The sequence below is a fragment of the Octodon degus genome, unplaced genomic scaffold (genome assembly GCF_000260255.1).
Source record: "Octodon degus isolate 3935 unplaced genomic scaffold, OctDeg1.0 scaffold00052, whole genome shotgun sequence".
NCBI lineage: Eukaryota > Metazoa > Chordata > Mammalia > Rodentia > Octodontidae > Octodon > Octodon degus.
In genome coordinates this window covers 8,092,302-8,116,718 of record NW_004524628.1, presented here as the reverse complement: position 1 = coordinate 8,116,718, position 24,417 = coordinate 8,092,302, and the positions used below count along the sequence as shown (strand labels likewise).

The 24,417-nt window shown below is 49.4% G+C and overlaps 1 protein-coding gene across 1 annotated transcript in view; it reads right to left on the bottom strand.

Moving 5' to 3' along the window:
* The window catches only part of Il1rl2 (interleukin 1 receptor like 2), a 42,078-nt gene that overhangs the window by 10,300 nt on the left and 7,361 nt on the right, over nt 1-24,417 (bottom strand). Inside the window, exons 5-9 of the mRNA XM_004633258.2 lie at nt 23,203-23,277; nt 16,277-16,406; nt 15,439-15,575; nt 10,351-10,494; nt 3,338-3,499 (exon numbers count right to left, since the gene is read on the bottom strand). Of these exons, the coding sequence (XP_004633315.1) occupies nt 3,338-3,499; nt 10,351-10,494; nt 15,439-15,575; nt 16,277-16,406; nt 23,203-23,277 (648 nt within the window). The remainder of the gene's footprint in view (nt 1-3,337; nt 3,500-10,350; nt 10,495-15,438; nt 15,576-16,276; nt 16,407-23,202; nt 23,278-24,417) is intronic.

Here is a 24,417-nt window from a genome sequence, read left to right as displayed (position 1 = left end):
ATATCATCTCCCCCCAGAAAGAATGGCTATCATAAAGAAATCACCCAACAACAAATGTTGGAGAGGCTGTGGGGAAAAGGAAACCCTTCTCCACTGCTGGTGGGAATGTAGACTGGTGCAACCGTTTTGGAAATCAGTGTGGAGACTTCTTAGAAAACTAGGACTGGAAATCCCATTTAGGCCAGCTATCCTCCTACTGGAAATTTTCCTGGAGGAACTGAAAATGTCATATCATAGTGATATATGTGTGCCTATATTTATAGCAGCACAGTTTGTGATAGCCAAATCATGGAAACAACCAAGATGCCCATCACCTGAGGAATGGTTGAAAATGATGTAGTATTTTTATACAATGGAATATTAGCTATAAAGAATGATAAACTTGAAGTATTTATATTGAAGTGGATGCCACTTGAAGATATACTCATAAGTGAAATAAACCAGACCCATATGTGTAAATATCAAGGTCTCCCTAATGTTAAGAACTCAAAAGAAGAAATAAAAATAGAAAGGCATAACACAACTAAAAGGAAAGTGAGAACTTGATTAGACAATGAAGAGAAGGCAAAGAGAAAAGGTAGGAGACATGACAGGGTCAAAGCTGTACATTCATACGCACAAGATGGTTAAGGCAATGATCCTGAGAAACATCAGTAGGTTTTCAAAACTAGCAGCTAATTGGTAGGCTTCTTACCCTCACTAACTATATATGCTGCTATCTGTGGACTAAGCAACTGCACTGAAGACAGCAATGTGTAACGGCAGGGCCATGCATGGAGTGCCTGTCATTCTGGTCTTCTAAATACGTACTGCTTTTCATGACATACCAATTATTGCCATACTGTCTCTCAAGTAAATGTTTGTTTAAAAAAAAAGGGTAATAAAAGAAAAATAAAGACAAGAAAAAAAAATGTCACAGGACTGTCCTGCTACAATGCTATATATGGTTAGATTTCTAAATTTCTGTGTAAAAATATGTAAATTGTTTCATTTTTTAATTTTTTTAATTTTTTAATTTTTTTTCTCCATATTCTGTAGGGACTTAAAATTTAACATATCAATACTTAGCAGAAAATACCTGTTCCACATTATGCCTAAGATGTTTGATATTCAGACAGATAGTGAGGCTAAACCCAGCTGCATATGTTGTAGGGCAATAATAAGCTTCTCTTCTGGAGGGTTAACAATCTAGATTTGCAGAACAAAATTGGAGAAAAAGAAGGGCTGCAAGGTCAGCCAACATTTTGGCCCTAGCTTTTCAAGGTCAGTGAAAACTCAGGATATAGGAGAACCTATACTGTAACATCATGTAACTCAATTGTGTCCCAAATTTTCTGATCAAGGAGATTACGGAGCCACAGAGGAATGTGATAGATGATGTGTAGTATGCCTAAGAAGAGTCACATAGAGAGAAAACATTCTCTCAGGCTTTGTTTACAGAGAGCAAACTGGTCAAGCAATGGCCGTGACTCATCCACATGGCTGACACTGACAAAGGATCTACAAAGTGTGGTACAGGGTTTCAGGATAAATCATGAGGGGACTTGACTGACCTTATCAGATACAAAAGTTACATTTCTTGTTATATAGGTCTTGCTTTGTCTTGGTCTTAACCATCCAGCAGAAAGGTATAAAAACGAGGAATAAGAGGTGAGACCATGTTGGTATGCCGGGCTGTAAAGGGCCCAGGTCAACAGCTTCTGACACTGCCAGTCCTGCAGATGACCCACTACTATTATGGTCTACTGGACTATATTAGAATATTTTGCTGAATTCATGCACCTACAATATTTAAATGACAATGGAATACACCTTCTCTGACGCAACTCAACCAAAAAAGGGGATACAAATGATCATTTTGTATCTGTATATTCAAAATAGGATATATAGCTACATTCTCTTAATTCAACGAATAAGGAGATTTGTTCTAAGAGTGTTTGTGGACGGGATGTCATGTCTGCATCTTGCACAATGAATAACCGCTGAGACAACAATGTGCAATGTATTTATTATTGAAACTGTCCTACCAATCAACTTTGAAACTGTCTCATTGCTATTTGTTTCTCAACAAAATTATTTTAAAAATAATAATAATACATTGAAAAAAATGAATATTAAGATATATGGAAGATTCCTTCCCAGTCCTCAGTTAATCAAATAAAGTAATTTTTGTCTTTGAGGCAGAACCAGAGATGAATGAATCTTTGAACTAAAATTATATTGAACAGATAGTCTTCTGAAGAACAGAAATATATACACCCTTTGCTAACACTTATCAGAAGGGAACATTTTTGCTTCCTACTATTGATCACAGAGGCACAGGCTATGCCATGACAGTTAAACTGAAATCCGAAGTTGGTCATTCAGCTGGAGAAGGTGATTTAACTGTTTCACCACAAATAAGAATATTTACCAAGTAGTAGAACAAGTTAATATTAGAGTTATTTACCATGATCATGCGAATTTTGCCATAGATATCACACTTGGTTTCGGATGATCAATAGTTACCATTTAGGCTATCTTGATATTCTGCTTGTTTTACAGCTTTGGGAAGGGGTAGTTGTGGATCTCTTGTCAAATTTACACTTAAATTTTTGACATTTTTATTTCTATTAAAGTAATTTCATTTATATCACTCTATATATTCACATTATTTTTATACAATCCTGATAAACTAGTTCCAGTTGGGGGAAAAAAGGAGAATCCAATTTGCCACACGGCAAGCAAAGGTGCCAGACGGGAGCTCTGGGGTCAAGCACGCGGACACGTGGAGCTCCACACAGATCTCTCCTGTCAGGTCTCCAAGCGGAGGCAGGGAGAGGCTCTGATCCCCATTCCACAGGGGAGGCAACGGAGGTTCAGAGATGCTCAAAGAACTTAGATTAAGGAGGAGCAAAGATGGGGAACCTCTGGAGCTGTCACAAGGACCAGAGAATAAAGGGCCTCTGTCCCCAAGGCTGTCTCAGGGCCTCCACTCCTGTGACTGAATTGATACAAGTCTCCAAAGTGAGCCTCACATTATGGCCACCAGTGAGACTCCCGGATGCCAGTGCAGCCAAGAGATGGAGAGGAGAGGAGAGCTCGGCTCCCAGGGCCTCAGCCCAGGACAGGCAGCTCACGGCCCTGGTCACAGATGTCCAAGGGCCATGGGCCAGGTGAAGAGCTACTCTCTGTAATGTCCAGGGAAGGAGAGGGTCCTCGTTGGTTTTGTCTCTGGTTTCTCTCACCTGTGGTCCTGGGAAAGGAGCCTCGGTTGTGTGCATGCCTTCCGCAGAGCTAGGTCCCCGCCCCGAGCCCTTCCCACCTGCCCCTTCCTGCTGCCTCACTCGTGACCCACCTTGTCCGGGGAATCCATCCCTGCCGAGTATGAACAGCTTGTATCCGCACTGCCTCTCCAGCACCTCGGGCAGGAGCTTCAGCACCAGCCTGTCCATGCGGTGGCAGGGGCTGCCCTCCTCAGGCCTGGGGTACAGGACGTAGGCGTCATACAGCTTCCCATCTAGAGAGGAAACAGGACAAGCTCGTGCCCGGATCCCACCAGGTACCCTCCTGCATGTGTGGGTGCAGTGGCTTCCTGAGCCAGGCTGCTGCTGGCCCTGCCACGCTTCCACACCTTAGTCCCACCATGAGGCTGGAGGGACACACTCTCCCCCTGCACCAGGAGCCTGAGACAGGATTATGTGGTTCCTTATCCACCCCAAGGCTACTGATTTTTAAGCATACAGCTTCTTGTGATGAGGCTGAAAATGAGAATTTGGGGGATCAACCACCATTGCCCTCAGTGGGGCCCAGACAGGAGGGGCCCGCTACCCTGGGGCCACATCCCCAATCACCCCCCAGGGGATTCAACCACTGCAGCAGGGAGAGGCAGTCCTTGAGCGGGTTCTCTGCACCCTTGGGCAGCACCAAGCAGCCCAGTGAATCAACGCTTTTGGTCTAGAGGTCAGGCAGCCACCAGAACAGCACTGCGCATGCCCAGGCCAGGGCGAGCAAGCCACAGGTCTAAGGAGGAAGGCCGCTCCTGCCCAGAGGTACAAAGACACAGAAGGAACAGCGAGAGGCAGCTCAGGAAACAGAGACACAAGGAAACTGCCCTGTCTGAGGCTCTTGAGGGTACTCACAGGGGAAAGTAGCAGGGAAGGTCTGAATAAAGTGAGTGTCGGAGAGTAGGGAAGAGAGTGGCAGGCACGAAGGGGGTGGCTTGAGACACCTGCAGGAGGGTGACATCCGTGCCCTGCACGGCGTCGTGGGCACGCACGAGGGAGCCCCACACGCTGGCCTGCTGGGTGCAGCGCTGCTGGCCTGAGTCATCTCGTTGGGAAACACAGCACTGAGCTTCAGGCCATTTGGAAAAGCAAAGCCACCCGCAGAGCGCCCCAGGCCGAGGCCCTCGCTTGCCCCTCCATGGGAGCTTATCCTGCAGAGAGCTGGGCAGAGGGCAGTTCCGAGAACAGCAAGCAGGACACCTTTCCCTGTTGCCTTTCACATTCCATCAGTTCTCACACCAACCACACCCCAAGCATGAAAATACTCTCACACACACATGCCTGCAGCACTGTGGACATGTGTACACACGCACATTTGCAATGCTTGCCTGCACCTGTAGCCACAACACACGCAGTTTCACACATCTCCACACACGTAAAACCTTGCACACATGCACAGAGGCATGCACACACCTGGGCATCTGCAGCTATGCAAACACACAGACACACACATGCAGTTAGTGTGTAATTGTGCGAGCACATGCACTTATACATCTGCACATGTGTAACGGTGCATGCACGTGCACACATGCATGCACTCCCAGACACACGCCTCCTCTGATTCCCCGCCCATGCTGGGGAAGGGTGCTATGAGAGAGCTGGGACGCCTGCTCCCCGCCCTGCGTGCAGCACCAGGGTGGGCCCTGCTCCTCAGAGCTCTCAGGACTCCATAACGAGGTCGGACTGCAGCTTGAGTTTGCTAAGGTGGGGATGGAAAGTTCTGGGCCCCAGGCACAGCCAGCTTTCTAATGAACCGGACTGCAGGGAGGTAGCAGAGGGATGGCCGGCGCGTGGCTAAGCCGTACACAGCCGCATGTCCGCTCCAGTAGCGAGATGGGACCACAAGGCCAAGAGGTGGACACTTTTCTGTATGAAATTGGATATTACACATTGGACACTTCAGAGCTGGAGAAGTTTTATGAAGAAAAAGAAAAACATGAAGAAAAATGAGAAGGAAAAAAGAGAGAGAGAAGGATTTCATGTTGCAGCCAGTACTCAGGCTTACGGTCCCTGCCCCAGGCATTGCCACGGGCACCTTGTCCCCTCCCCCTCCATCCCGCTGGCTGGCTCTCGTGCATCTCCTTAGTGCCACTCCATGCCCATGGGTTCTCAGCGAGGAATGGGAACAGATGTTCTCCTCGCTGTCCAAATGGGAAGAAAGGGGTAGGAAAAATTCTCACACCTTTAAAAACTTAAAGTACATAAAGGCCCTACTTTTCTGGTTTGCTTTTTTCTCTCTAAGGTTTGCTTCTTCCTCTCCAGGACTGGGACCAAGCTGGAGCCCCTCCCAGCACAAGCAAGCGCCCTGCCACTGGGTGCGTGCCCGGCCCTGACTCAGCTCAGAATCAAGACACACCTTGCTGACTTGCTTTCTTGTCACCTTCAGGTGGCCAGTTTTACCCTAGTGACGAGCTTTCACACATCCTGCTGCAGCCCCGGCTTTCTACTTCAGGCCTGTTTTGAAGGCCCCATGCATCCTGTGGCCCCGGCATCCCTGGTTTTGCTCCTCACATTTGACCACGAGGGACAAATCCTTGGATTCTAAGCAGGAAGCTGAGACCATCAAGGCTCTGTGACTTCCCTGAGGTGCGCAGCTCTGATGGAAGCTTACGCCTGCTGTCCTGGAGTGGACAAAGCAGGGAATGCACAGTGCCTGCCTCCACCTGCCCCTGTGCCCAGCGATCTCAAGCCACACTTCTGGTCCCACGGCTTCTTTCAGAATTTTGTCCACAAAATGGAACTCACTTCCACTGCTTTAAAACTAGTCAGCCCCAAAGCAAATGTGAAAATAAAACTGAGTCAGCCTCCGCAGCTGCCTTGACAAGTGGGGTGTGCCGGATCTGACACTCGTACTTCAGGTTACACAGGAAAACACACCTTCTATAGGCCTCTTGTTCCTGCCACACCCATCTCGGGGACCATCCACTATGTGGCAGGAGGAGGCTGTTGGGAGAGGCCTCTGGAGAGGGGCTGAGGTTGTCATGCAAAGACTGCCAAGGACAACTTCTGGTCATCAGCTGAGGTCGCAGACACCCAGAGCTGAAATGGACCCACTGAGCCTGTCCTCGTTCCTGACCACAGAACTAACAAGCCACATGAGTGGCCATTTCATGCCACTGGCTCCAAAGTAATCTGCTTCCCACCTGCAGGTTCCAGAACAACAGCTGAGGCGACAGTCACAAAAACAGCAAATGCTGGACGCCTCCCAACTGTTGAGTTAATCAAGAAAATCCCAGAAATGTAGATCTGCTAGTGAGCATCCTGAGGAAGGTGGATGTCACTCACACACACACACACACACACACACACGGCCTGCCTCTCTCTAACGGCAGCTGACCGTTTCTCCACATATCCACCAGGTCCTTTCATTCTGAGGAGATTCCACTGTACTATGGATGCCAAAACATCTGGAGGCCTGGGTGGGGAAGCCACCTTCTCTCTAGAGCATTTGAAAGGTGTCTGTGAATTGGTCATGCATAAGGCATCTCGCGATTGGCTTGGCTTTGAAAGCGAATTCAACTTTCAAAATGAAAGCATGTCATTCACTACCCCTGACTCCTTTGACCGTTCTCCATTGACAGCCAGCCTTGACTGGCTGCTGGTCAAATGTACAAGAGTTCATTTGAGGGGCTGGGAAGATAGCTCAGTGGTCTGAGTGCCTGCCTGGCAAGCACAAGGACCTGGCTTTGATCTCCAGTACCACATGCTGTGTGGCGTAGAAACTGGGCAAGGTGGGGCACACCTGTAATCCCAGCGCTGGGGAGGCTGAGATAGGAGGCTCACCATGAGTTTAAGTGGTGTAGTGAAATCCTGTACCAAATAAATAAATATTTTTTTAAAAAAAGAGTTCATCTAAGAAATTAATGCATGTGAAAGATTGCCTCAAGATTATTCTACTTTCTCTCAAAATGATATTAGTGCATCCTCTCAGAGCAGTGAAAAAGTTAAACAGATTAATTTGGTCTTTCCATAAGTGTCTTTCTTGGATTTGGTGTTTTGCTGAAATATATATGGAAGGTTCTAAAAAGAAAGCCACCTAAAGCGTGCAATAATATGGTTTCCGTGGCATGCTGTGGACAAGGCTCCTCCCATCACGCCCTTTTACAGGCGGATTCCACAGCTGCTCTCCTGTGGAAGGGAGGCCTGGGTGGGGAAGCTGCCTTCTCTAGAGCATTTGAAAGGGCTCTGTGAATCGGCCATACATAGGGCATCTCACGATGGCTTGCCTTGGCTTGGAAAGTAAATGCACACTTTCAGAGGAAGGCCCGTCCTTCACTCTGCCCCTGCCTCCTCTGACCGCCCTCAGCTTCATCCCTTTTGTTTGCTATGCCTGGCTCCTCTTCCTTTTAGTTGAGCTGTTCTGAGAGCGCTGATCCACTCAGGAGACAGGAGCGACCAGGGCCGCTCCTTGCAGCAGACCTGTGAGCAGATGCTTCCGTCCAGAGGCCCAGGTGCCCCAGGAACCCTGTGGGTACTGAGGCTTAACAGAGAATAAACAGAGCGCCAGCTTCTGCCACAGTGGCATGTGACACTCACGCTAAAGCTTGGGGCTGCTATTCACAGTTTTACAAAGCTTGACCCATGTATTTGGAAATAAAGGACTGATCTCAGGAAAGGCGAATCTCCTTCCCTCCCTCCTTTCTTCTCTCTCTCTCTCTCCCTCTCTCTCTCCCCCTTTCCCCCCTATTTCCACCCTTTACTCTGTGTGCCCAGATCGTCCAGCTGTAGCTGTCACTGAGCAGAGCCTGGGCTGCCCTGGGCCCTGCTCCTCTGCCCCTCTGAGGACTCAGCGCCCTCTCTCCCCTTCCTGCTGCACTCAGCCCCACTGACAGCAGCCCGCCATGCTTGGCACAGTCCCTGTCACTGGCAGCTGAGGTCACACTCCTAGAAGTCACAGTGACTCACAGGGACACACACTGCAGGGACAGAAGGGCCAGCGCTCCAGGAAAGACCCACACGGGCCCTGTCAGCAACACAGAAAGCAGGCAAATCACTCAGATCCGGGACAAAAAATGTAAGTGGTGTCTGGGGCCCTCTTCTCACACAGTTGTACCCAGGGCCAGAGGACAGTCTGGAGGCTGGGACAGGGCAGTCACTGCAGGGACCACACCACAGAGCAGAGACTTGGCCCCCAGTAGGACCACTCTGGGTGATGCCAGACATGGGAGTCCAAGTTTCTGCGTTGCCCCTGTCATCTAGCAGAGTTCGTCACTTTCTATGTAGCTTAAAGGTCCCCGCTGGTTGTGGCTGTCATGTCTTAGTTTATCACTGCTGGGCACAGCATCCAGGGCCCCCCACACGCTACTCACGCTCTACCATGGAGCTGCACCCCAGCCTCTGGGTTGCCAGGTTTGAACTGGGACATTTAACTTAGAATAGAGTCTAAGCTAAGTACAGACAGGAACTTGGGAGCCATGATTTCTCCATGCCAAGCAGGCACTCAGATGCCCTCCCTGTGTCACCTACCTAGCCCACACTTGGACATCGCCGGCTCCTGCCCGGGCCAGCCCCACACCGGGAGGGCACTGATTTGCCCACCTCTAGCCACCCTTCTTTCTGCCATGTAGGAATGTTTCCACACAGTTAGGGGACAGTAAAGCAGACTACTTTTTCTTTCTAGGCCTTAACAGAGCACATCCACCCTCAGGCCTGAAGTGCGGAGACCCACAAACACGACAGTGAGACATGCCTGTCCCTCCCAGGTTCAGGTCGTATGGAGGCAGCTGTGCGCCAAACAGCACGGCAGGACACAAACGCCACAGACACAGACAGGGAGAGATGTGGGAGGGCCGCTTGCTGGACCGCAGGTAAGCAGGAACCACCTGTGCCCAGCACTCTGCTGGGTGCGCCCTTGGGCATCAGCACTGTCCCGGCAGGGGACATCTCTCCTGCCCTCCCTCTCCTTTCTCTCCTCGCCCCTCCTCCCTCCCTCCTTCCTTCCTTCCACTTATCTGTCCTCCCTCCATTTCTTTTTCTTTTCGTTTCCTTCCTCTTTCCTTCCCTACTCTCCCTTTCCTTTTTTCCTCCCCTCTATTCTTATCTCTTCTTTCTCTTTCTTTCCTTCCTTCCTTTCTTCCTCTTTTTTAAAGTTAGTTTAAATTTTTATTTTTTTCTTCTGTTTATGGTGTACACCTCGATATCCCCCCAGTGTCTCATGAGCTCATGAGTGGAGACTTAGGGACGTGGTACCTTTGGGTAGATTAGTCCACCGCTGAGTGTGTAGCTCAGCGTGACATCAGGAGGTGAAGCCCTGCTAGTGAGAGGCAGCGGCTCCCGGAAGGCGTGGCCTGGAGGGTCCTCCCCTCTGCCCCCCTTGGTCGCTCTCTGCTGCCTGCCTGCCATGCCATGGACTGTTCCCCTCTGCAATGCCTCCCTGCCTTGAGCCAGCTGACTGTGGGCTGAAATCTCTACAGTGATAAACCTCGCCTTTAATTTGTGGGTGCAGTGTATGGTGCCCCAGTGAAAAGAAAATGAAGGAGGCATTTTTCCCTTCCTTCCTTCCTCTTTCTCTTGCTTCTTTCCCTATTTCTTCCTTTCCTTCCTTTCTTTTTTCTTTCCTTGCTTTCTTCCCTGTTTCTTTCAGGTGAGAAAGAGAAAAAAATTAAAACATCTTTATAATTCACAGAGACAGTAAATTAAAATTTAAGGTCAAACTCAGGCCTATCCTCGTCCAGCCCTGAGAGCTGGAGGTGCGACTCTCTCCAGGCCCCCGAGCAGGCTCTGGACGGAGGTGCAGTTTGGCAGCCTGGCTCCAAAGCTTCCTGGGGCGAAGTCTCCCTCTCCAGCATGGATGAAGGGAGACGCCATGGCCCCACTCACAGCGAGGACGCAGCTGAGCTGCTCTTGCTGCTTCTTGAGTCCCTTTCTGGGCACTGGAAGCCTGCAGGACTCATGTGACCATGAAGCTGGTGGCCGTGGACAATTATTTCTCTGAGGCTTAGGCGGGTCCCCAGAGGCTCTGTCGTCTAACTTTGCCAACATCATGAAATCCACACTTGTTAATAAGACAGAAGTAAGCTTAGAACATTCCTGCAGATGGTGACGATCAGTTTCAAGATGTTTCCAAGGGCAGACACACACTCACCTTCTTTGGTCTCCTTGGAGTGGAAGGCACTTCGATACCACAGTACGATGTCCACCTTAAAGCTGCTGTAGATGACCAGAACCAAAGTGACCACGACCGTCAAAGCGACAAACACTCCTATCAGGTACGCCTGGACATCTGGAGCTACATGTGACAGCAAAAGAGCAGAGCGACACAATCACATCCTCATGCCTACAGACCACAGGCACATGCCATGTGGAGAGGCATCCCCTACCAGCGAGGGCACTGCTGAAGCGCTGCTAGGTAACAAGTGCGGAATGGGATCAACCGCTCTGACCAGCCTGTGGGTTCTAGGGTACAAGGGAGCTCCAGGGAGGCTACCAGGGGAACTCCTCAGAACCCTGGCTGTAAGTGCAGATAGAGGGTGACTCCAAGTGTGGGACGCTGGCTCTGGCCTTCCCCGTGTGGGGCTCCCTGGCCAGGGTGACGCCCCCGGAGGCCAAGCCCTGGCACATCTATGGGGAGACCCCCAGTGGCCCCGCAGCACAGCATGGATGGCAGGCCTGCCACACCACTTTGCCAGGAGCTTCTGTCCTCGAGAAGGGGCCCCTCGCGCCTCCTCCCTGGAAGCCCCTCTGCAGGTGCTTCCCGGTGTGCCCCAAGGTGGGGGCACCCAGTCGCCAAGGCGCAGGCTCCCACAGCCCAGGTCTGGGCACCTGGGGGGTGAAAAGGGAACTGGGGGAAAGGGAACCGAGGATTCCCCAGGAAGGAAACTCGGGCATCAGGAAAGGGGAACTGGGAGGAAGAGGGATCCTCCGTGTTCCTAGAACTCAGCTCACAAGCCACTTCCTCCCTGGGCCTCCCTGGGCCTGCCCTCATTCCCAGTGTGTGGGGAGGAGTGGAAGAGGAGGGGAGTCCTGCTCTGCATCCCAGAGCACTTGCTTTTCACCAGTCTTTAGTGCACCTTGCTTGTGCACACTGATGGCTTGCATTGTGCGGGGGTGTCGCATGAGCACGCCACCTCAATCCTTTCCTTCCATCACTCCTAGGCCCCACCCCATCCCGGTTCCACTTTCAGGGGCGGGGGTTCCATGGCGCCATGTAGTTCTGCTATGTCCATGCCCCTGCTCCCAGCCCCACACCGCTGCCCCCTTCCCGTCTTCCGTGAACACTGCAGTAGTCTTCTCTCCACCTTCTTGTCATCCTTCCTGGATTCCACCATGAAGGAGAACATGCAGCGCTTGTCTTATGGGGTCTGGCTTGTCCCACTCAAAACAGCGGTCTCCAGAGCCGACCATTTCTTCAGATGCTGTCTTGGTTACTTTTCTCTCATCTCTGGGACAAAATTCCCAAACCCAAAATTAGAGAGGAAAGCGTTTGTTTGGTTCATGGTCTGTGGAGGTTTCAATCCATACAGGGCTGGCTCCAAGGCAGGGCTCGTGGAGGCAGACGATGGCTAAGCAGGAACAGCAAAAAGGGAGGCGCATGGAAGGAAACAAGCCTCTTTCCCTCCCTTCCGCTGTGCGGAGGCTGCCTGCCCTGGGGCGGGTGTGGCACCCACTCCCATAATCCCAGCACGGATCACAAATCAATTGCAAACTAGAAGCCCGCCCCACGACTACAGGAGGTTTTGGGGGAACAACTGCACACAACGCATAACACATTCCAAGACAAGGTTCTCCCCGCGGCTGAAGAGGGCAACCTATGTACGCCCCACACTTCCTTTCCAGAACCTACAGCCCCGCCCACGCCGCCGTGCCAACAATTACAGTCCAGGATCTCCCATCACTGGCACGCAGCATCACACCCACGGCGTGTCACAGAGGAGTGGCCAAACACATGACCCCACCACCACACCAACCCACAGGTTCAGTCCCAGGGCAGCCAGGTGAAAAAGCTCCACACTTCGCTGGCCAGGCAACCCTGAGTCCGCAGGGTCTCATCCACCCCAGGGGTCCTCCCGGGTCTTCCCTGCTCCCTCTCCTTGTTGCCCTCCGCCCCCTCCTCTTTGCACCCCTCCTGGAGCAACGGCACCACCACTCCCTCTGAGAGGTCCCGGCTTTGGGGAGGAAGAAGGTAACTCTGTAGATCTAGGTGTCGCAAAGGCCCTGAAAGGAGGCCACGAGCTTGTGTCCACTCCCGGAGCCCCAGGCAAGGGCAGAAATCCTTGAGCTCACTGTCCACTGCAGGCAGGAGTGCTAATACCCGCCTGGGCTCTGTACGTGAACTGAAAGGTGGTGCCGCAGAAGCAGGAGACCTGGGAGCACGTTCCAAAGCAGCAGGGGCTTTAAAGCACGTAAGTGGGAAACGCGCTGGTGGTGCAGCAGGTGCCCTGCTAGCAACAGTATTCGCGGCTGGAGCCCATGTGGCCACCTACGCGAGACGGTGCATGAGGACGCACTAACAACAAGAAGAAACTCACAAGAGGGGACAGCAGACCTGAGCAACGTCCTAGTGACCCTGCTTCAGACAAACGAAGGAACACGATTCCAGAGTGAAGGCACCCTCCCCCAAAAAAGAGGGAAGTCAAATGGAGAAGCTGTCACCTCCACTCAGCCCACCGCAAACCCACAGGAAGCCTGGATTGGAGAGGGCGAGGTTCCTAAGAACTCGGGCAAACAAAACCTGCTGCTTGTGGCCCTGGAGAGACAGCAGGAATAAAGGATGCCCACAGGGTTTCTGCCTTCTGCTGGGGTGGCAGCAGCGGGGAAGGCGCCCCACCCTCCCATCCGGTGCCTAACAGGGCATAGCGCAGTTCCCCTCAGCCAGGGCTGGGCTCAGAGCCCTTCTGCGCGCTACTGGCCACTGCAGTTGCGATCGATCAGCGATGGTCTGGGTTAAGTGAAGCATGAACGCTTCCAAGGCATAATCTGTGGCCTGCAGGCCTCCTGGAAGGTCCAGGCACCCAGAGCCAGGGTCCCCCCTCCTCCTGGGGTGGACCCCTGTGCCTCTCTCTGGCCTGACTTGGGCTGTTTCCGCCTGACGCTGCTGGGGAGCACAGACACCGAGGGGTCTGCACGGTCTGTTCTCCTCTCCCCTCACGGGCCACAAAGCCACCACCTCCATCACAGCGTGAGCCTGTGGAAGAGGGTGGCCAGTGGCCGCCTTTGCCCCTCTCTGACTCTGGCCAGGAGGTGACTGGGATAATAAGGTGGGGGGGGCATCCCTGAAGGCTAACCAGGAGTGCGGGTGTCCCAGGGGAAAGGAAGAGCAGAGACTTGTAAAGCTACAGCCTCCCTGGAGAAGAGACTGCAACACCCCTGGAAGGTACAGGCCAGACAAGGCTCAAAGGCAAGGAAATCCGCAGAAAGCTAAGCCAAACCCAAGTACCCACAGTGGTGGCCAGAACCAGGGCAGGACCGACAGCAAGAGAACCAAGGGCTTGGGAGGTTCAACACTCTGCTCAGCCTCGGACAAGGCTCTGTGCTCCCCGCAAGGGCTTCCTGCTGGTGCGGGGCACACAGGCAGATTTGGAGTGCACTGCACGGAGGACACCAGAAGTCATAGGGGAAGGAAGGTAGTGGTACAAGAATACAGAGCTGAGGTGACCTCAGGGGCCCCCAAGGACCCCCAGAAAGCAGAGTGCGCTCAAGGCGCGCCCCGCTGGGCTGCCCAAGATTCCCTTGAACCCGGCTTTGTGAGGTGGTGTAGGAAAACGTTCTTCCTCCAGCCTCCAGCCAGAAGTACGTAAATGAGGGGCAGCCGCCTCTAGGGGGCGCCAGCGAGCTGAGAGTTGCAACTCACAGGGCTCCACCAGGGAAGCTAACAGTCAAGAAGTCTGTCGCTTTTGACACCCTGCCCGCGAGTCAGGACTCCACAGCGCTCTCAGGGTTGTGCCTTCGCGTGCACCTCCTCGCTTCATTACCCCACGGGGTCATCGAGAGGCTCGGCGGTCTGTATGCTCACATGGCCCCTGTAGTCCTGCTCCTGCCTAGCAGCCCCTCCCTCCGCATCCCTCCTCTTCCTCTTCCTCCTCCTCTTCCTCCTGCTCTTCCTCCTCCTCTTCCTCCTCCCCCTCCCCCTCCTCCTCCCCCCCTCCTCCTCCTTCTTCTTTTCTTCTTCTTCCTTTTTTATTCTTTTTTGTATTTTAGGGAAGGGTCTCAAATTGGTGTTCAGGGTGTTCAGGGTCTCACTACAAGATCGGACTCATAGTAATCCACCTGTTTACAACCTCCCAAGAGCTGGGATTACTGGCACACAATCAATGTCTCAACACGCCTCCGGGGTGGGGCCGGTGTGGCAGGCCCAGGGATCAAACCCCTGGCCCCTGCACCTGCTTGCAGGCACTTTAATCCTCTGAGCTATTTGACTGGTCCTACAAATAATTTTTCAAAGGTACACAGCGAAAAAAAACAAGCCTGAGCACTTACATTGGGCATCAAACTATTCATAAAAATCTATACAGGTAAAAATTACATAATAATAATAATTATAATAATAATAATAATAAATAATTAGCTATAAATGCTGAGCACTCTGGTTTAGCAAAGTAAAACTTAGTTTTCTGGAATTCTGATGCACAGATATCGTAATGTAGATGAGTATGCTGTTTTCAATACCTCCCTCCAAGGAGATAACCAGCCCCTCCCGTGACAGCACCCCACCGCTCTGTGCTAATGCCGCCTGGGGCATCGCCTCACAGCAAGCACCTGAAGGTTACGGTTTGCATCTAGATGTCCCCCAACGCAAAGCCTCATGGGGTCACGGGGTTTTTTCAGAGATGGCTGACACTAGAGTGTGTGATTGTTTCAGAGTGCAAGCTGGGATTAAGGGCGGCTGATTGCTGGATCAGCCCACCTTGGGTAGGCACCGCCCTGATCTCTCTAGGACACACAAGCAGGGCCACAGGGACACGCATCTCACCGTGCTCTTGCTAGTTGCTTTTGCTCCTTTCTGCCTCAGCATATAGCTGCCCCTCTGTCAGCCATCCCGCCCTGCAGCCAGTAGATTAAGAGCTGAGCCCTCACAAGCTGGGAGCTAAGTAAGCCAGCCCTCCCGCAACTTTGGGCATCAGGTATTTGGTCCCAGGAACAAGAGAAAAGTAACTAAGACTCCTGATGACGCCTGATGACCAGCTCCTGGCCACCACTAAGAGTGCTCTGGCACTCTGAGCCCACTGGACATCACCTGGGAGCCTCAGCATGATGTAGGCAGCAGACACTCCGGCATGGCATATGAAAGGAAGGCCGTAGTCCTCCATCTTCACTTCTCGGAAGGTGATATTGACTGTGTAAAAAATATGGTCTTGAAAAGAAATGTTGGTTCTGTAAAAAGAAGAGTGGAGCATTAACACAAGTCCTATCCGCCCAGCGTCATTTGTATGCCTCATTCTGAACATGAAGTGTCTGTTTCTCTGGAGAATGCCTTGGAGGGCGATTCAACCCTGAGACGACGTCACTGAGAGGCCCCGTGTGGAGGGTACATGTGTAGTAGAAGTCGATCTTCACTCCCAGACAGTGACCAGAAAGTGTGGATCTGCGGACCACAGAGCCTGTGCCGGGCCTCCAGCCACCATTCCTCCACAAGCATCCTCCCTCACCACACCCCACAGCCCACAAGTTCCTCTGCTCTCTGCCTTCCTCTTTTACAGCACCAGAGTTGCACCCCATCAGTTGAGTTTGTACCCCACCCTGCTCCAAGAACCCCTGTGTTAGTGCTGGCTTTGGTGCTAAGGCCTTGAAGGTCATGTTCAGAATATGACAGAATGAGTGGGAAGAATGCTGTCACCCTGCAGCTCACTTCTGTTTTGTCACATGCACCTGTTTAGGCTGGGGCTACAGATGACATAAGTGTCCCACAGTTCTCTGAACCCGAAGCTGGGCCATGCTTGGCCACCAAGATCTCAGAACGGCAGAGCCCACAGTGACCAGGAGGTGGTCGGCACCCTGGCCATCTAGCTGTCTGTACATGAATGTGGGTGGAGAAGCCCAGCGAGTTTTGCGAAGCCAGGAGAGGCGGCACCTACTCGATTCCCTCCTGGACGCGTTTGGAGTCACTGTAGTAATTGTCCACCATGGTGTTGTTGACCGTCCAGCAGCGCAGGTTCGTGTTCTCCTTGGTGTCTGTTATGTTACAGTCCACAATGAGGGTGGAGCCTGTGGGGATCACATTCATAAATGTTAAGCTGCAGCTGAGCAGATTTTCAGTTGTTCAGATTGGCTAGCACCTCATGCACAAAGGCATCTTGCGTTTGAGCCCTGGACATCTTTGCTGGTGAGAAATGCTCTAGGGTCGGTGATAATCTGCTCTATCCTCTCTCTGCACGGACACTAGTGGGTGGGAGAACCAGGGAACCAACAGACTGGCATGGGCCGACCCCTGCCAACAGCGCTCATGAAGGTTTTCTACACTCACAGGGACACACTACTTCCACTCCTAGTGACATGAGCAAAGAATGCCACAGTTTACAAGTGTTACAGGTGTGTTGTCACCCTTAGTCTTACAGCTTTGGGATAATATGACAAGACAGAAAGAGAGGAAGTGTTATCACTGATCCTCCCATTATGATGGGAAAATTGAGCCTCAGGTGTTGAGTGACTTGACCGCAGCCAATGAGAACTGGAGGAAGAAATGAGATACAAACTCCCATTTTCTGGTTCCAAATCCAGTAATCTTCCTCTTACTATGCAGTTCTTCTGCATTCAAAGTCTTGACTATTATAAAATTCATAATCCCAGAAAGCTATTAGAAAACTGTGGAGTGAAACTTTCTTCATCTGATTAGAAGGATTTTTTTTTCGGGGGAGGGGGAGACTGGCTCAGGCTGCCTCAAGGGCCGGTCTGCTAGGGCAGGTTGAGCTGGGGAGCAAACCTCGGTATCCTGCACCTCACTGCGTTTGCATGAGCTAACCAGCAGGCCCCAAACAGGGTTTTGTTTTTCTTTCTTTTTTTTTTTTTTTTTTCTATTTTTAAATGTTCACCTTCCTTCTTTTTCTTTTTCAGTACTGGGGATCGAACTCAGGACCCTGTACTTGTGAGGCAGGCGCTTATGCCACTGAGCTATCTCCCCTCTTGATCTGATTAAAAATCTATTTTTAAAAAGCCACGGAAATGTCACACTCAATACTGAACTGTCCAACACTTTCCTCTGTGAACGTGCACGCGTGTGTGCATTGAAGGGCGTGCTGCACATTTATAGGTTCAAAATTAAACTTTCATCAATAGGAGGTATCTCCCTCTCATAATGCCTTTTGCCTTCAGCTGTATCTTGATAATTAATTATATATTATAATAATTATATATCATAATAATTATATATCAATATAATTAATTATACCATGAGTATTTTACTTTATGTTATATATCATTTTCTGTCCCTTTAGCTTTAAGCTTCTTATAAACAGCACATGAGGTTGTTATTTTTCAATCCAGCATGACTGATTTTATTTGGAGCATTTGACCCACTAGTGGTGACAAGTCTTGCTTTAAATTGCCCATTTTAGGTTATGTTCTATGCAATGCATTTATTCTATATTTGAGTTTTCTTTCTTAGCTTTTTCAGATTGTTGTTTCCATTCCCTCTGCCTCTATTTGTGACTACTTTTTAGTACGACATTTAATAATATATTGCCTAAAATATTCCTTTACTCTAACTCTAGACAACAAAGCATGCCCTTGGATGCACCAAGACCTGCTATCTTTGGCACTTTACCTCCACCTCTGACATTGCATAGTTCTCAGGATCCACTTCATTTACCTCACCCCAGCAGACAGCAAATGTAGTTGGGTATTTTCATTTCACAGTTATTTTATTTTATTTTATTTTTGAATTTAGGACAGGGATTACAGGGTGTACAGGGTCTCACTATGAAGATCGGACTTGCAGCGGTTCTCCTGTTTTCAGCCTCCCAAGCGCTGGGATTAGAGGTGCACGCCACCACACCCAGTCTCAACTGAGGGCTCGCCCCGGGGGGGCGGGGCTGGCACTCTCAGTTATGCTAAATTTCCTGAGCAAATATCATCGCCTTCACCTTCTGCATTCAATTTAACACGCAGGAGAATTTTCCCTGCTGCCTGCAGAACACTCCTTTTTTTTTTTTTTTTTTTTTTTTTTTTTAATTGTAGGACTAGATTGACAACACATGACATTTTTAGTCTGTGGTATTTTCAGTCCTTATAAAATAAGCAGGTTTGAGTGTTTTAAAGCACATGGCCCCCACTGATCCTGGTACAGAGCTAGCCAGCAACTAACCTTTTTTTTTTTTTTTTTTTTTTTTTTTTTTTACCATGGCTCGAAGTCAGGCCCTCGCGCGTGCCAGGGCTTCTGCTGCTGAGCTATCTCCATATACCCTTTTCTTCCTGTTCCTACTTTTTCCCTTGGTTTCCGCTGTGCGCAGTTTCTCTGTGGAGCACCCAGGGGTAGCTTTACTTTCCTGGACCCTGTTGGCACGCTTTGCCCCTGGAGTCTTCAGCACGGGGTCTCCTAGCTGTTTGGGTCATTCTCAGCCTCTGAGATGAAATGGCGCTGTTTCTGCCTCCACCTCCTCTCGCCTCTTCCACGGGAGACTGTGCTGTGTGTGTGTACATGTGTGTGTGCGTGTGTGTGTGCGTGTGCGTGTGGTTCTGCGCCTCTGCCCCCCTCACCCTCACATCCATACTCACATCTTCTGGCTCTGAGTGCTTAGTCCTGCATATTTTCTCCTGATCGATATTAATTCTCTTTTCAAATACATTTTCTATGCATTTAAAATCTATTGTATTGATTAGTGCTGGTATTTTATTTGTTCGTTTTCCAAATCCAGTATGCTGCTATTTCTAGTTTCTGTTCTCTTTTCAAAGTTTCAATCCTCCCTCTCTTTTCCTTAAACATGATGAAGATCATTTTGTTTTTTGGGATTTTAAATTTGTTTTTCATTTTATGAATTTGGTACAGGGTCTCACTACACAGCTCAGACTCGTAGTGATCCTCCTGTTTCAGCCTCCCCAGCGCTGGGATTACAGGCGTGCACCACCACACTGGGACTTGGAAGCTGGCTCAGCGCGCCCTGGGGGTGGGGCCGGGCAGCATGTAGGACCGGGTATCAAACCCTGGTCCCCGCGCTTGCCAAAGCAGGCGCTTAGTCCACTGAGCTCTCGCCGGCCCAAGACAATTTTGCTTTCAATCTGCATGTCTGCTGTTTCTCTCTGCAGCCCTGCGGATCTGTGTTGCTGCCCACAGCTTGCTGTTGAGCCTTCCTTGAGCTGGAAGGTGACAGGTTTCCAAAGTGCCCGGGTTCAAACTGGAAAGGAATCACAAAGAGGGCAGCGCCCGCGGAAACCGCAAGCAGGGCAGCCGACCGGGCCAAGGGGACCAGAAGGCCCGGGGTTCCTGCTGGGTGAGACGGGAACCCCAGGAGAGGTGGCCGTGCACGCACAGTACGCGTGGCTCACCCTGTGCGGGAAGGTAGGAACGCGCCTCCCGCTAACGGGAATGCACGCGTGGTCCTCACTAGGTCCACAGACTAATACAGTGCGATGCGTGTTCCTTTTACTGCACTGAATTTTTTATTTTATTGCTTTTCTTCTTGTATGAAATATTTGTTTGCCCCATTTAGATTGGCATTTTCTCAACTTGATTTTTTGCTCTATATAAGTCATCCCACCTACGTGCTGTCCCCCTACTCAGCACATTCCCCCTCGTTTGCCTTTACATGGTAACTCTATGCGGATATTCAAGGATTTGCGTTTTTAAAGACTAGTCTGATTTTTTGATCTCTTTTTTTCTACCAGGAATTAAACTCGGGACCTCAGGCTTGCGAGGCAGGCACCACGCCGCTGAGCTATCTCCCCAGACCTGGCCTTTCATTTGTGATTTCTTCCCACGGCTTTAATTGCCAGATTCTTAACTGTCTGCTTTTGTGTTTAGAAACTACAACATTCTGACGTTTAATACTTTTATTACCACATGGCTGAACTGAAAAGCTATTTAGTAAAAATTCTATTTCAATTTAGCAAAATACGTCAATACATGTTTTTGAAAACCCTAGTGATGTTATGCCAAGGTGACACTACCCACGTGTCACTGAAGTGGGACAGGCACAGCGGACGGCAGCACTCCACAGCGCCTGCCAGCAGGGGATCCTGCAGCCAAGTGTAAGCAGGCTGCACGCTGCCCAGGTGGCACTAACAGGGCCCTGCGAGGCATGTTCGTATAAGTTAGTATCACACGTGGAAAAATGATACTGACTTTAGAAGTTTATTTTGTACTAGGTTAGCCTTACTAAACAATTGCTGGTGATTACAATATTTTAGATATTCTTCTACAACTTCTAAATTCTCTTCTGGCCAAAAGACTTCTTTTTGATCCTGGAATGGTGGCACGTGCCTGCAAGTTCAGCACTTCAGGAGGCTGAAGCAGGAAAATCACAGGTTCGAGTCCCTCTCGTACTAGTTAGCAAGACTGTGTACCCAAGTAAGTAGTAGAACAGGCTGAGGGTGTTGCTCAGCATGAAAGCCCAGCCTGAAAGAAAAGGAAGCCGAGTTTTTAACAGTCTAAATACACTGGCTGGATTTCCCAATACAGGAGAGGAGGGAGGGGGAGCGAGGATGGGGAGCGAGGATGCGACAGGCAAGCGACTTCCTGAGCATTTCTGTAGTCTATCAAAGATGCCACACGGTGAGCACTACACGCCTCGAATCCACTCTTTTATTTATTTATTTATTTATTTATTTATTTATTTATTTATGTGTATGTGTGTGGCCAGCTCAGCCCACCAGGGGGCGGGGCTGGCTGGCATGTGGTGCTGGGGGATTGACCCACGGTCCCTGTGCTTTGCTAAGCTTGTTCTAAGCAGGTGCTTTAGACCACTGAGCCATCTCACCAGCCCCTCGAATCCACTCTTGAGGGCATTCTGTTCCTTGAAAGTTAAAGGGCTCATACATACACAGCTAAGGGGCCTGGCAAACGGCTTTCAGCTCCACACCATCAGCAGCTTTGTAAGTTTTCCCACTTCTAAGCCTTACACTTGAGTCTCTGCCTTTGGGAAATTGGAGTTGCTAGGTGCGGACCTATCTCCCCAACCCCCTTCCCCAGCTCTTCTACCCTAAGGCAGCCTGCCAGACTCCCATTTCTGCTGTGGTTTTTCTCTACACTGTTTCTACTTTTATCTTTATTATGTAATTACACTTCTGCGAGAGAGTTAAATGGTCGTTCATACATTTTAATTTTTTCTCCACTTATCTGTCATATTTAAAGACAGAAACTTGTCTGGAGTACAGCACTGGTCATATGCCGTGAAAGTGAACTTGAAGCATTGTCATTGTCATTAGCCTTCCCTTCGCTTTTTCTTTTCTTTCTTTCTTTCTTTCTTTCTTTCTTTCTTTCTTTCTTTCTTTCTGTTTGTTTGTTTTGTTTCGTTTTGCTTGAGACAAGGTCCTGCTACATAGCTCAGACTGGCCCTGAACCCACTAAGTAGCCCAGGCTGGCTTCACACTGGCAGAGATCCTCCTGCCTCGGCCTACCGAGTGCTGGGACCACAGCTCACCTGGCTTCTGTCATACCTAGACAGCCTCTACTAGGGCTCCAGTTTTATCTCAAACCAAGGAAAGTAAATGGTTAGAAGAAAAATTTGTGCTTGTTTAATATTTTCAATGTAAAAAAATTTAATCGACAGTAACTATTAGGTATGATGTGATATTTTAGTATAAGTTTATATTGTATTTATAACGAAATCAAGCAAAAAACCCCAGACTTCACATGCTGAATGAGATTCTTTTCACTGTTTTGACTTGAGTTCTAAATACCTACATTCACAACACTCTGGTTGTACTGTGTGGTTTGCACATGTGGTCCTTTTTTTTTTTTTTTCAGTTTTTTTGTTTGTTTGTTTTTAATGTATTTGCTATAGGGTCGCACTACACAGCTCGGACTCATAGTGATCCTCCTGTTTCCAGCCTCCCCAGAGCTGGGATTACAGGCCTGCGCCACCATACCCAGTCCTACAACTTCCTCTTTTAGTGCTGTAATTTTCACAGGTATTTATAAGTCATTTATTAAACATATTATTCTTACTAATCAAATATTTTAGATTCTTATTTACTTATTAAATCTGTCGATACCATGCCATGTTAAAATCTCCCAGTACAACTAAACCAACTCTATTTTCTTACTGTATTACTCTGGTATTTCAAATGAGACCCTAAGCTTTACATATTTGATACATAAAATTTATATTTAGGACAGTATTGTAATTTTCATTGAGACAAAATGATTCAATTGGTCATTTACTCTTCTGGTTTGATTTTCTGGGTTAATGTTTTCAAATGAAACCTCACACAATTTTCTTTAATCCTTCAGATAATGTATTTTTATATATGTGCTTGGGGGGCAGTATGTAACTAGATTTATAAAATTCTAATTGGATTTTAAATTTGGCTCAATCTGAATAGCTATTTTTAATGGAGATTTTTAAGCTTCTTGGCAGGTCTTATTTTACTTGTGACTCCCTTTAAGACTTAAAAACTGAGTTGAGCCCCTTCTTTTCTACATAGACCACCAACTGGGACAATGTTTTTGATCCTTTCTACATAAAGGAACAAATGTAACATCATCATTTTCCCTTCTCCTTTAACATTCTTTCCAGTAGGAGCTAACATAACCCAGAATTCCTGGCCAGCATTATGTAGTAGTAGTTTTATTTTATGTAACATCCTTTCCAGGAGTTATTTTTAAATTTTTATTCCCTGTGCATTAGCTAATCAGAATCATCTAGACCCACACTGTCCATGGCCAGAATCCCAATATCTCAGCTCCCCGAGGCTTCAAACTTTCTTAATTTTTATCTCAGTGCCTCTCCTGATAAACTCAGGGATACCCAAAGCTAGAAACAGATTTGTCTTCAAACTACTCACCAGAACTGTGGCCAGAACAAGCCTGCCCCCGAGTGATGGCGACAACTCCGCCCACCCTACTCACCAGGTCGTACTTCAATGGAGTTATTCCGGGGATAAATGATCTTAGGGATTTTTCCTCCTGGTCTCCCACTCTCCACTAAGAAATCAGAGCCACAAGAAATCACATTAGATATAAAGAAAACTAGGAACTCAGCTAGCAAAGAAGCTCATTTCAGCCATTATCTATTTGGTTTAAATGAAAACCAACAGCATGCTATAATAAAATGTCATTACCTAAGACTATAAATACATCTTTCAAGCTGCAGCTCTAAGCAAAGCTCCAGAGGAGTTCTCGGGGTGGGAAGAAGCTGAACTTGGTGCTACTCTTGAGTTCCTGCCTCAGCCCTGGAGTCTGTGTTGTCCCATCATTTCCTTCCTTGATCTTGCGCTCTTTCACTCCAGCACCTCCACTTTCAATGGCCTCCTTGTCCTGACCCCATGGGCCCCCGTTTCTTAGTCCTTCTCCCCTCCTTCTGTACCCCATTTAGCTACCAAAATCCGGCAACCACCTGCACACTCCTATATTCCTCAAATAATTGGGGTAGGATGTGGAAACATTACGAGAGAAACTAGGAAAACACCCAGAAACATGGGGTCTTCGTCATGGCCATATCTGGCCACTCCTCAAGCTACTTGAATTCAGTGCCCCCAAATAGAAGCTCTCACCCGCTGGCCACGGACCACCGCTCAGTAGATCACACACGGAAAATCCAGGGGTCGCCAAGTGCTCCCTTTGATCTCATCTTGCCCTTTCAAGCTGGCCCATCACCCAGCAGGACGTCACCCAGCTAGGATCCCCCTAGCGGATCAGCACTGTCACTGCCTCCCCACCCTCCTGGACCCAAGCTGCAGCAGGGCAGTGGTCGGGGTTTTTTCCTTATCTCCCTATCCTCTCTGTGCCTAGCGCAGGACCTGGCTTGTCAGCACTAGGTAAGGAGTGCCAGGGGATGAAGAAATCCTGTGTCCTGCAGGGCGCGGCCTCACAGCCTCTCCCAGGCATTCGAGCTGCCTTGGCACGGCCTCCTGCATCTGTGCCCACTTCACCTCTCCTGCTTCAAACTATCTCAAGGCTGACTTCCTCTGTCACAGGTGCAGCCACGTAACTGCATGCACCTGGGGCCATGGGGAGTACGTGGTGATGCCCACATGGAAGCAGCCCCGAATTCGCCACTGGTCAACTCCATGCCTCCCTCTCCCATCTCATACGTGCCACGCTGTAGTGAGCTCTGAGACCCAC